Source organism: Marmota flaviventris, chromosome 1 (genome assembly GCF_047511675.1).
Source record: "Marmota flaviventris isolate mMarFla1 chromosome 1, mMarFla1.hap1, whole genome shotgun sequence".
NCBI lineage: Eukaryota > Metazoa > Chordata > Mammalia > Rodentia > Sciuridae > Marmota > Marmota flaviventris.
Genome location: NC_092498.1, coordinates 55987718 through 56000619, shown reverse-complemented (window position 1 = coordinate 56000619; position 12902 = coordinate 55987718). Strand labels below are relative to the sequence as shown.

At 38.1% G+C, this 12902-nt stretch overlaps 2 protein-coding genes across 8 annotated transcripts in view; one reads left to right on the top strand and one right to left on the bottom strand.

The window, feature by feature from the left end:
* Positions 1-9125, top strand: part of Hbp1 (HMG-box transcription factor 1) — a 36459-nt gene extending 27334 nt beyond the window's left edge. For 3 of the 7 annotated variants that reach the window (XM_071612952.1, XM_071612961.1, XM_071612958.1), the window contains exon 11: positions 8616-9124. In XM_071612952.1, the coding sequence (XP_071469053.1) occupies positions 8616-8651 (36 nt within the window). In that variant the 3' untranslated portion in view covers positions 8652-9124. Of the gene's footprint in view, positions 1-868; positions 1974-8615 lie in introns of those variants that run through there. The other 4 variants (XM_071612938.1, XM_071612945.1, XM_071612924.1 and 1 more) reach the window with 3 other exon arrangements.
* Cog5 (component of oligomeric golgi complex 5) overlaps positions 2130-12902 on the bottom strand; it is a 345900-nt gene continuing 335127 nt past the window's right edge. Inside the window, exons 20-22 of the mRNA XM_027926490.3 lie at positions 11685-11811; positions 11017-11096; positions 2130-2928 (exon numbers count right to left, since the gene is read on the bottom strand). Coding sequence (XP_027782291.1) covers positions 2817-2928; positions 11017-11096; positions 11685-11811 — 319 coding nt within the window. The 3' untranslated portion in view covers positions 2130-2816. The remainder of the gene's footprint in view (positions 2929-11016; positions 11097-11684; positions 11812-12902) is intronic.

Here is a 12902-nt window from a genome sequence, read left to right as displayed (position 1 = left end):
CATTCACTCCCTTAGTATGCAAATAGAAATCCGAAGCTAATTTATAATGAATGTTTGTCTTAAATGTTGAGTTGGAAAGATAGTTTTTATTTCTAGCTGGGTTGAAAGATGAGCATTATTAACCTATTAATACCACAGTAGAAATTTTGTCTAATTTTGGTGGCAGGTCTCACCAGCCTTTCTGTCCTTAATTGGTGAGAAACTAAAGAGGATGCTGGTGTGGGTGTATGTTTACTGACATCCAGGGGTCACTTCTGCCATAAGCACAGAATTTTTAGATTAAAAACCTCAAAAGAAGATATAGGCCCAGAAATGGTGGTAAACAATTTTGTATCATGATAATGCTGTCTCAGATAGACTTGTTTCTTAGAACTTTTCTATTACTAGACTAGCATTTTTTATGTTTACTGTTTTTAGATCAATTACAAGAAAATGTCACACGATAGGGCAGATTGGGCTCTTCACTAAAAAAGGGAAGAGAGGTCAGTAGTTAACAGGAGGGCTGGTTAAAAGGACATTTTAAATTCATTCTATATATTTATGCCTATTTCTATAGTAACATGCAGGTCACATCTGCATAAAGTTTTAAAGTAATAGGTGAGAAGGTGGCTGAACTTGATTTTGGAAGTTAAACTTCATTAGTTTAGAATTTCATGTGGTAGGACTTGACCTGTATCTCTTTTATGTTTGCCCTAATCCATCTCATCTTTTATAAAAAGTATTAACAAAATTTAAAATGATCTTTGAGAAAGCAATCTTTTTTAAATAGTAAATTTATAAACATTATCTTACACATCTGAGCTTTCATATATAGAATTATTATGTATTGATTTTTAAACATTCACTGAGTTTAATTTTATTTCCACAGGGCTCACAACAACATTAAACCAGGATGCTTATGTTCTTAAGTCTATAGTTGCATAAACATTGACTCTTTGATGGAAAGACTTAAGAAGATCCAGGTCTCACCATTTGTCCCGAATTCGTGTGACCATAAGATACTGATAGCATTGAGTCTTGAAATGATTTAATAATATGAGTGAGGATTTGCTTTCTCCATTAGAGCATTAAGTATGCTAAAACTATCAACATTGTAAACCAAATTGCCTTATTTTCCTTCCAAACTTCATATATGTCTATCAGGTAATATAGGCTTGAAAATTGATATCCTGTGGTGCTAAAGTATAGTAGAAAGAGAGGAGAAGTGTATACTTGTTTTATTTTAAATCGTATCAAAGGGGAATTTAAAAATATGTAACTGCTGTCTATACATTGGCTCCTTACTGCTTATTAATCTGTATTGTAAACAAGATGAAATGAAGCAGAAGCTGGGGTTGGCCTTTCTGTGAGCACCCACCATGTGGCCCAGCATCTGTGCCAAACAGGCGCTCTTAGTCTGGCCAGTGCCAAGAGACTGTGTAACATGTGGAAGGTGGATGGTGTGGCTGTCCCAGCAAAAAATGCCACCTGCTGCAGTTACCACAGGCATGCTGAGTTCATGCAGCAGGTGGCAGCACTAATCCATTATTGCAGTGGAGACCTAGCCTGGGCCAAGGTAAAGTTAGTTAATAGCATTGGGATATAGTCACTGTAATGGTGCTATTAACAGTCCGACACCATTGTATTTTTAAACTTTGTGTTCTATATCTCCTCAGCCACGTATCTTAAATATATTTTGTCATCATATCTTTATGGTGGGGGCAGACTTTGCACTTATTGCAGTGCAACACTTGCACTTTACTTTTCCTCCAACTGTCTAAAATTAGAGCAAATACATTGGCAATACAGCTGCTTTTGCTCTGAGCTACAATCATGGCTTTTCATGTTACTTACCAAGTGGTGTTTCTGGTTAGGAATCACAACTGTAAAATTGATTTCAGTTCATTTACACTTCTTCATGATGTTGCCCCTCAATTTTGCACACTATATTCTTGTATATTATTTCAAATAAAATGAGAAAAGTTTATCTCTGACTTCTGATTGATCTGGACTAAATTTTATATATGAATTGTCAAAATAAAATGATCAGGAGATGGAAAACAGACTTTATTAGTTAATTATGAGGGTATTGACGCATTTTTAAAATTAATGGGGCAAGAGCAATAGACAAATAAGGACTTTATAGAGACTCTGGTAGAAGAAAATTTATTTTTAACTTGTCATCTTTGTTACAAGGTTGAACCACCAATGTCTGCTTTTAATAAAATGACAACGTATAAAGAAAACCTTGCTTTATTATAGTTTGACATTTAGAGAACATTTAGTGGTGTGGTATGTCTGAGCTTTGGGATGTGCCACTGGTTAACAAACTGCTGCACATTAGAATCTCTTTAGGGACATGCTTTTAGAAATATTGATGCCTAGTTTCCACCACTCCAAAATGTATCAACTAGGGTGAAACTTAGGCCTCATGATTTAAAAAATTTCTCTGACGATGTGAATATGCAGTCCTATTTGGGAACCACTGGCCTACACACTTAATGCAGAAGCAGGCAGGTTGGGGGAAGCAGAGTACCTAGTATTATCACTTGATCATATCCCTTTAAAAACAGTAAAGACTGTAACCATAGGGGAATGTGATGGAAAAGAAACTTCAGCTAGTTTATTACAAAAATCTGAAATCAGGAGGAAAAAAAGTTGGATTATTTCTGGAAAAATCAGGTCCATGAGGTTGTGCTGAAGATCCTAATTTGACATCTAAAGTCAAAATGTTAAAGAGAAATGGGACAATATCATTTACAATCTTCAACAATATTGCATAGTAACTGCATATTTTGGGTTAGTGCAGTATGTAGATTAACGAAGGTTTCACATTATTATTGAGCAGACATAGCTTTCTGAAGCAGCTGAACCATTATGGGATACACTGGTGCAAATTCTTTGCCTTCTCTACTTCTCACTGATTGAACATAAGCTTCCAGGGCTCCCCTGAAACCAAATTGAAAACAGTATCATAACATTACCCACATTAAACAGTTTGGGGGGTAAACAGTATTTTTAAAAAGAGAGAAATAAATCCATTTCTGGAACTGCTATACCACACAGGAAGTAACCCACAGCCTCAAACATTTAATGATAGTGTTACTATGGTAACTACAAAGTAAAATGCAAAACTGCAAACTTTGTCAATCTGCATTTTATGTAGTGATCTAGTCATAGGCTCTCTGGCTTCTAAATATGTGTTGTTTCCCTTCCCCCTGCTTCCCTACTGAAGACACCTCTGAAAGCTACACATAGTTTGTGTGTATTCACAGAACGAAGGAGATGACACCTTGGAAAGACATGTTTAGGAGTGCTGGGGGTGGGGTCCTTTGGCATGTATGGTAACCACTAGTAGGTACATGATATTCACAATATTTTATGGACTACACACAATCCACAACTAGAAAGTTATAGGACTCTTTTTTTAAGTTATGTGATGAGAAGCAGTCTGAATTTAGTCAAGGGTACGTGGTTCCACGTAAATTCATGATGGTATTTTTTCATGAATTATATCAGGGTCAGCAAATGCCTGTAGGCAAAATGTCACTCTGCTCGTTCTGTCTATGGTTTAGGGCTGCTTTTACATCACCATGGCCAAGTTAATGGTTCAGGAAGAGATTATAGAGCCTCCAAAATCTAAAATGTGTCTGACCCTTTTTGGAAAACTTGCCATTCCCAGAACTACATCATCTGGTTAAGCGGAAGCTAAAAAGAATGGTTCTAAGATTGTTCATTTTGGCCTCTTAAGTGCAAGGTATACAAATCAATTTTTGTGACACTGTTTTCTTCAAAATTTCACACTTTGAGGTAGAACATTTCTATAAAGATGTTAATTCCATTATAACTCACACATTCAGTCTCAAGTCCCATTTAATATATAACTCTTAACTGGTTTTTCTTTTTTTTTTTTTTCTCTCAAACACTGAAATCATTCAATCTGCAGTGTCTTCTACCATCAATCACCTTCATACAGCAATAATTCTCATATCTCTTTCTTCCAGCCCTGACCACCCTCCTGATTTCTGTTTACTGTCTTTTGGACATCGTTAACACATCTGCTTCCAGGTATCCCTCAAACCTAACCCTAACCCTAACCTACCAAACACTTAGGGCAGTGTTCTGCCTGCCTTCCCTTGTTGTAACAGAGGACACCAGCATCTTAAGGTTTCTATCAGTTCTCTTTCACTCCTATAAATTCACCTCACATATTTACAACACATAGAGTCCTTGATCTTCACTTTGCTTATTTGAACCCCTACTGTCTTGTGTCCTGAAGAATGCTGTCACCTCTTGGGTGGTCATCCTGGTGCTGGCTTTCCCCCTCCTGGACAGTCTTCCCTACATTACAACAAGAGCTCTCCTCCTGAAGCGTAATAACATTTGCTATGCCTGAGTCACTATAGCAAAGTGCCCGACTCATATACAGCTGAGTGAGTACCAGCTTTTTCATAGACCTCCACCCAGCCCTTTTCCACGCAATTGCTGGCTTCCTGACAGTTTGATGTGGCCTAAAAAGACCTCACATCACTTGGTATTTTTCTTTTTTATTACCAAATAATGTGCAATGCAGCTAAACTGCACTTGTGATTATTAGTCTGAACCCTTATCCACCCAGAGAGAGACCAAGGGTATTTGTTCATACATTGCTGAAAATGAAATATTTCCCTATTAGGTTAGCAGCTGGGAAAGGGCCTGTTCATCTTTGACCATCTCATGGTAAATGAGATAAGGATAATCTCTTAGGCCTTTGTGCATTATCCTTATCCTTGCAATGTCCTTCCTTGTTTTCATCATTGCAGAGCTCTTTTTCTCTTAAACTCAGCTTCAAATGCTCCCTTTTAGTAGAGTCTCTCCTAACTCCTCGAAGCACAAAAGAATGGAAATCATCTTAGAATCACATAAATTTGTGGAAAGATCTGACTTCTGTATCAACAGCCTTGACTCTGCAGGACTCAGCATTTTGGGATTCCTGAAGGCTGGATCCATGCTCTGTTCAGGGCATGAGTCCTTTAAATCAACATGTGGAGGAATGGGCAGGCCTCTGAAACCAGCTGCTTGAATAAGATGTAATGTCATTACTTGGCTCACATGCTTAAGCCTGAGTCCCACTAACACATAATTCTTAACTGGTCATATACATGGAATTTAATGCTCTTAGAGCACAATGTTTTGTGAGATGCTTCAGTTCATGTCAAAGCCAACCATTAATGGAGCTATTTCTCTGAAAAAACCTGTTACTTTTAATACTTTGCTAGTTGCTATGCTGTTCTGGGCAACTGCCTCTATTCCACAAGTGAAGTCCTGAAGACTCATATATAATAGAGACACCCCCAAGGACTAAATTATCTTTGAGAAATGATATATATGTGTATGTATATATCGATCTAAGAAATAAGTGTGTTGAAATTCATAGAAACTGCCAGAGTGAATGAATTATATCTATTCTGTTTAATACACAAAAATCAACTTGGCAGTTTCATTTGCATTTAAAAGAATAAGACATTATATAAATTACATAATATGTAAAATTCAGCAGCTCAGAAATTAGTTATTTTTTATTTTATATTCATCAAAAACACCATATCAGAACTACAGGGAGAAAAACAGATGAAGCTGCCCTCCCACATAAAATCAGAGCAAGATTTTCAAGCACTTATTAAATTACTTCATTTGCTTCAGCAAAACATTAGCTTTCTTGGAAGTCAGGCCAAGAATTATGTAATAGTTTCAACTCTGGTTTGTAACCAAAATAAGATGATTACTGAAGTTATCCTTAATGGGAAAAAACAAAACACAAATTATTACTAGAGGAATGGCTTGTGAAACATGGCAACACTGCTCAATGTGACATACACAAACCCTGTAGAGGTTTTCATAGAAAATAAAGTTGATCTTTGTCAGGCATTAAACATTCAGTGTGATTAGTACTGACGTACATACATGATTTAAGGATATACCAAGTGTCTAAAAAGGCAGTTTAAACCCCAGGCTTTTTCCTTGGGTTCCAACTCAGGCACAGTTCCCAGAATTTGAATACAGTGACATAACAATACAAGAAGGGGAGACCAAACTTCACCGACCCTCAACAGGGATTTGGGAATTTTGCAAAAATACTTATTATGGCTCCTAGCCCATGATAAGAGGGTAAAGGGCAAGCAGTCCAATGCATGTGGTGTCAAGCATTTTCTGATAACTGTATAGATAAAGTACCATTATGTTAATAAAGTCTGAACAATTCTGACCTCAGTGTTCTCAGAGAGGACTGCAGTAAGAAGGACTGCTGCTGCACTACCAATACTAAAAGTAAATGGAGGGCTGGGGTTGTAGCTCAGTGTTAGAGGGCTTGCCCAGCACATATGAGGCATGGGGTTTGATCCTCAGCACCACATAAAAATAAATAAAGGTATTCTGTCCATTTACAAGTAAAAAAAAAAATTACAAAAAAGTAGATGGGTTTGAGGCCAGTTCTTCTGATTCTGCAGATCCTGAGAAATGTTTTCATCAAAACCTCCTACTGCATCTTTACTAAAACACATTCTACACAGGCAAACTCACGGGTATGAGTGAGGCAGTCATCTCTGAACTGGGAGCACACACATCTGCAGCACCTGCCTGGTGGGTCTGAGTAGGTGCAATTCTGCCCCACTTACCCCACCTGGCCTCATGAGTCAGTGATTACTCTGACTTTAGAAATAACTTGACTATTATTCATTCAAGATTCAGAAAAACATTTGGTGTCAAAAGGAAACAAAGGCAGGAGAGTTCACTATTTGCCATTTATTTGGCAGCAGTACTTACACTCGTCTCATTTTGCCCTACTTTATGACAAGTAACAGATTATGCTGGGAGAAACAGAATAAATATACAACAAGGTTTACCCCAGAAGCTAAAATGAATGTGCTGACATTTAAAGGGCAATTGTCACCCTGGGTTTATCTACAGGGGAAAGAAATTCACCCAGTGATGCTTTGGTATGCAGGAATGAAATTAGTTTTGTGGTAATACATTAAAAAGCATATTGTCTGAAATAAAGGTCCTTTTCTTGCCAACAATCTAGGTTACAAGAGTGCAGTTTTTCTGAATCCCCCAGGGAAGGCTAAATTTTCTGCTCAGGGCAGGTTCTGGTATCAGTCAACTGTAGAAGCCTGGTTAGTCCTTATTTAAAAGGCATGACAGTATTTCTGAGCATGATTTTCAGTTGCTAAAAATAGGCTTAGCAACAGCATTGCTGATGAAATCACTCAGGAACATTTTTAAAGAGAAGCAAAAGAAGACAGATTTGTGATGTACCCACAGCAGGACAACTGTTGTAGATGAACTCATTCCAACTTGTTAAGAAGACAAAATGAGCCCTGCTCAATTCACTGAATTCTTTTCTATTATCAAGTGTGTTGCAGCTGAGTGAATCACTGGGACAAGGAAAAAATTCACAGAGACCCTGCAAATGCCTGAGTTAGGCTAGACCCAGACTCCCTCACACACCCAAAGCCTTTTCAGAAGGCAGTTGAAACAAGTCATGGGAACTTATGGGAAGCTCCTCTTGCAACCTTTCCCACTGCTCACAGCTGAGTTCAGAAGGGCAAGAAAGAAGGGCAGGGGTCTGGGCTAATCAACTTTGCTTACATAGTAGCCACAGTCCTGGACACCATATCCGAGGGCTCAGTGCCACTGTCCGAAGCTGATGAGCTGATGTTTCTGAATGATCACTTATAGCTTCCTTAGTGGAGTCTTTCACTTGGTAACTGGAATGTTTCGCTGTGGCAGTGGGTGATAGTCTGGGCTGCACAATGGACCTGTCTGATGAGCTCTTAAGAGATCCCGAGGCCCAGAGCAATCAGAAAGATGAAAGAAATCAAAGGGATATGTATAGGGAAAGAAGAACTTAAATTAGCACTATTTGCTGACAATATGATTCTATACCTAGAAGACCCAAAAAACTCCACCAGAAAACTTCTAGAACTAGTAAATGAATTCAGCAAAGTAGCAGGATATAAAATCAACACCCATAAATCAAAGGCATTTCTGTATATCAGTGACAAAGCCTCTGAGAAGGAAATGAGGAAAACTACCCCATTTCACAATAACCTCAAAAAAAATAAGACACTTGGGAACCAACTTAGCGAAAGAGGTGAAAAACCTATACAATGAAAACTATAGAACCCTATAGAAAGAAATCAAAGATGACCTTGGATAGACAAAATTAATATTATCAAAATGACCATACTACCAAAAGCACTATAAGATTTAATGCAATTCTGATCAAAATCCCAATGGCATTCCTCATAGAGAAAAAATAATCATGAAATTTATCTGGAAAAATAAGAGACCCAGAATAGCTAAAGCAATCCTTAAGAGGAAGAGTGAAGCAGGTGGCATCGCTATACCAGACCTTAAACTATACTACAGAGCAATAGTAACAAAAACAGCATGGTATTGGCACGAAAACAGATTGGTAGACCAATGGTACAGAATAGAGGACACAGAGACTAATCCACAAAATTACAATTATCTTGTATTAGACAAAAGTGCCAAAAACATGCACTGGAGAAAAGATAGCATCTTTAACAAATGGTGCTGGGAAAACTGGAAATTCATATGCAACAAAATGAAATTAAACCTTTATCTCTCACCAGGCACAAAATTCAACTCAAAACGGACCAAGAACCTAGGAATTAAACCAGAGACTCTCCGTCTAATAGAAGAAAAAGTAGGCCCTAATCTTCATCATGTGGGATTAGGCCTCGACTTCCTTAATAAGACTCCTATAGTGCAAGAATTAAAACCAAGAATCAATAAATGGGATTCAAACTAAAAAGTTTCTTCTCAGTAAAAGAAATAATCTATGAGGTGAATAGAGAGCCTACATCTTGGGAGCAAATTCTTACCCCTTACACATCAGATAGAGCACTAATCTCTAGGGTATATAAAGAACTCATTTGACCCAGCTATCCCTCTCCTCAGATTATACCCAAAGGACTTAAAAACAGTATACTTATAGGGACACAGCCACATCAATGTCTATAGCAGCACAATTCACAATAGCTAAACTATGGAACCAACCTAGATGCCCTTCAATAGATGAATGGATAAAAAAAAAGTGGCATATATACACAATGGAATTTTACTTAGCAATAAAAGAGAATAAAATCATGGCATTTGCAGGTAAATGGATGGTGCTGGAGAAGATAATGTTAAGTGAAGTTAGCCATTATCCTCCTGAATGTTTTCTCTGATATAAGGAGGCTAACTCATAGTGGGGTAGGGAGGGGGAACATGGGAGGAATAAATGAATTCTAGATAGGGAAGAAGGGAGGGAGGGACAGGGAGGAGGCAGGGGATTAGCAAGGATGGTGGAATGTGATGGACTAATTATCCAAATGTATGAAGACACGAACTGGGTATCAACCTATTTTATATACAAACAGAGATATGAAAAATTGTGGTATATATGTGTAATAAGAATTGTAATGCAAAAAACAAAGTACATGTATAAAGACATGAATTGGTATGAACATACTTTATATACAAAGATACGAAAAATTGTGCTCTATATGTTAATAAGAATTGTAATGGATTCCGCTGTCCTGTATTTAAAAAAATAAAATCAATTAAACAAACAAACAAAAACAGAGATCCTGAGGCCATAGCACCAGCAATTCTGAGGCAGTCAAGGGTGTAGCCTAGGCAGTAGGACTTTTCAAAGCTTTGTAAATGCTTCTCAGCAAACAGGGCTGAGAATCACCTTAGCACCATGAGCCCCATTCTGGCTGTAGGATACTCAGCTCATCACCCACACTGTGACTTAAACACAGGTTAACTGGCATGGCCCTAGACCCTAGACAGAGATGAGAATGGCTTCAAGAACCCTTTGACAGAGACAACTGACTGGATTGGAGGACAAAGGTGATGGAGAAGTCAAATGATGATTTAAAGGTTTTCTAGTTTGGTTGGTTAGGTGATGGTGACCTCCCAACCAAGACAGGAAATATGGTAGAACAAGGTTCGTAAGAAAAGATCAGTTTGGAACACTTTGGTGCCGAGATTTCTTTGGGGCATTCAAGTGGTGACATGACAGCAAGTTTACCTACCTGAAGGCCTGTGCAATCAAGTAAGTCACATATCAGATGCCATGAAGTACAGAAGAGGCCACAACAGGCATAGGTCTGGATGAACTCATCCGGGAACCAACATTTGGAAAGAATGAGTCAAAAAAGAGCCAAGAACAAAATATGGGAAGTGATATTATTCAAAGAATGGATGGAAGGAGAGAATTCAGCAAATGAGGTAGAAGAGGAAAATGGCAGAGATGTTATAACAGAAACAGATGAACGTGTCCATGGGGTCATGGAGGCTCCAAGAGGAAAGGGCCACATCTCAGTTTAGGAATGAAGATTTCTGATGAGTAGGAGGTCTTTGATGACTTGGAGAGGGCAATTTCAGAAAAAAGTATTGTTGGAAGAATGATAACAGTTAAAGCATCCCAACCTCGGCACAACTGAAGTATACAGTATGTGTGTTTGAACATGTGCACATGCTGTCACACACACGCATACACAGTGAACTCAAGGGGCACTATGGGAGGACACATAGAATTTAAATAGTTAAGTTGTCCTTGTCTCCTTCTAACAACTATTTCATATCTGGGTAGTGTTTAAAGTTCATTCACATTTGTGCTTCACCAATTCAATAGCTGCAACACATGAAAATAACACAGAAAATGTGGAGTTAAGCCAAAGAGTGCAGGTTGGTTTTTAGAGCTGGAAGTGCATAGTGCCATTCCTGCATGGGGTATGGAATGGCACAAAATAGGATGCAAAGGACTGAAAGTATTAGATATTGAGGGCAAAATTACCATACCCAAAGGTTCACAGCTGGGCGCTCTAGTATGAGTGGTCTATGCAATGAGGTGGCCTGCCTTAAGAAGGTGCAATCCTGTGTCCATGTCTATCTAGGCACTGCCCTTCATCCCTACTGTGTCCCCCACCTACCTTGGGCTTCTATCCCAGGTGGGTACCCTAAAACACAGGGCTTTACCTGATGAGGAGAAGCCTGTCCTTTTCAGATGGATGGTCATCCAGCCACTGGGAGAAGCGTGCATGGGACCATTCTGCCCTCTGCAGGGTCAAAACACAATTAGAGAAGAGTATGAATACATTCTTCAGCAAATGGTGGTAAATGCCAGTTCAAAAATCACTCTTAGGGGCTGGACTTATAGCTCAATGACAGTGTGCTTGCCTAGCATGTGTGAGGCACAGGGTTCAATCCTCAGCACCACATAAAAATAAATAAAGGTATTGTGTCCATCTATAACTTTAAAAAAATCAAAAATTAAAACAATAAATAAATAAATAAATAAATAAATAAATAAATAAATAAAGCACTCTTGGGGATTTTCAAGGTGAAATTCCCTCACACACCTGCCTGACGGAAGCTTGTAAAAGGTGGCACAGGCTTTAGGCACCTTCCTAACTCCCGAGAGCCTTCAGAACTTCCCACTTGATGGTGGGAGAGCAAAGAAAATGGGGCCTCCATCCAATAAAGTTTATGAACATAAACTACTTGTGACATCATTATTTAAAGGGCTAATTCTGGATTCAATGGATAATTTTTTTAAAAAAAATATTTTCTAGTTTGTTAAGTTGCTTAATATTCACAAATTAACAGGGAAGACTCACAAGAGGGTTTTGGCTTTGCTGTATTACCTGGAAAGGAGATTTCAGCTCAGCAGGTGCTCTTGTGAACAAAAACTGAATAATGATGCTGAATGGAATAATGTCCCCCAGTGCAGGACTATTAGCTACATGTTCACTTGTCTGGAAGAGCAATGGTCTAGAAGACGAAAAGCCACAAGTTAATTCATGCCATTCCACATCAAAACAGGTAATGTGGTAGAAGAATCATCACACTTAAATATCAATATTCTTCCTAAACTGGCTATTGAAGGATGATTATCCAATTTTGTAATGCCCCATTCAACCCTAAGACCCACCACACATACACATGCACACGCTCTAGGGTGGCTGATACATCTTTCAAATCTTTCCTTCCTTGATTCTTGATTCCTTGATTAATGGATCTGAAGTAACTTCCAGTTGACTCAGCAAAATCCCCTCCTAAAGTTCATTTAATTAATAGGCTGAAATCAAATAAAGCACCAAGTCAAGTCTTTAAATTATAACATTGTTTTTTTAAATTTATATATGACCGCAGAATGCATTACAATTCTTATTACACATATAGAGCACAATTTTTCATATCTCTGGATGTATACAAAGTATATTCACCCCAATTCGTGATAACTAACATATTCTTACCTTGGTCAACCCTTTCAGCTTTCATTTCCCATAGAATACTTCTTTGGACTATAATCCATTAAGTATACATGTTTATTTCTACACATCTCAAAATGGTAACTATGTTTTGCATATACCAAGTTATTACCTTGCCAACCAACTGCAGCTCCTTTCTCATACACTATAGCTCTGGGTCTCACCATTATGATTTTATAGGAGAAGTGTGCAGCTGATTCACTGCAGTGATGCACACTACAGCCATGCAGCACTGAGGAGGGAGGATCACTTGAGCCCACCAGTTTGAGACCAGCCTGGGCAAAATAGTGATCTCCTGTCTCAAAGTATGAAAAATAAAATAACAAAAAAAGGCTATAAAGAATTATTTGAAACTGTTATTGTTCCCTCCCTGGCTTTGAGCTTTCTTGGACAAGAGCTAATAACTACAAGCTGAGCTTTGGAAGCTCAAAGTTGAAAAGTGAGCTGGCAGCAATATATCTTGATATTTCTTCCTTTTTTTACACTAATGAGGTTTATGTCAAGAGTGCTCTTAACAGTTGCTTCTTATTGGATCCAGAATATTATTAGGAAAAAATGTCTTTATGTTAACTATTCTGTAAGTACAATCTA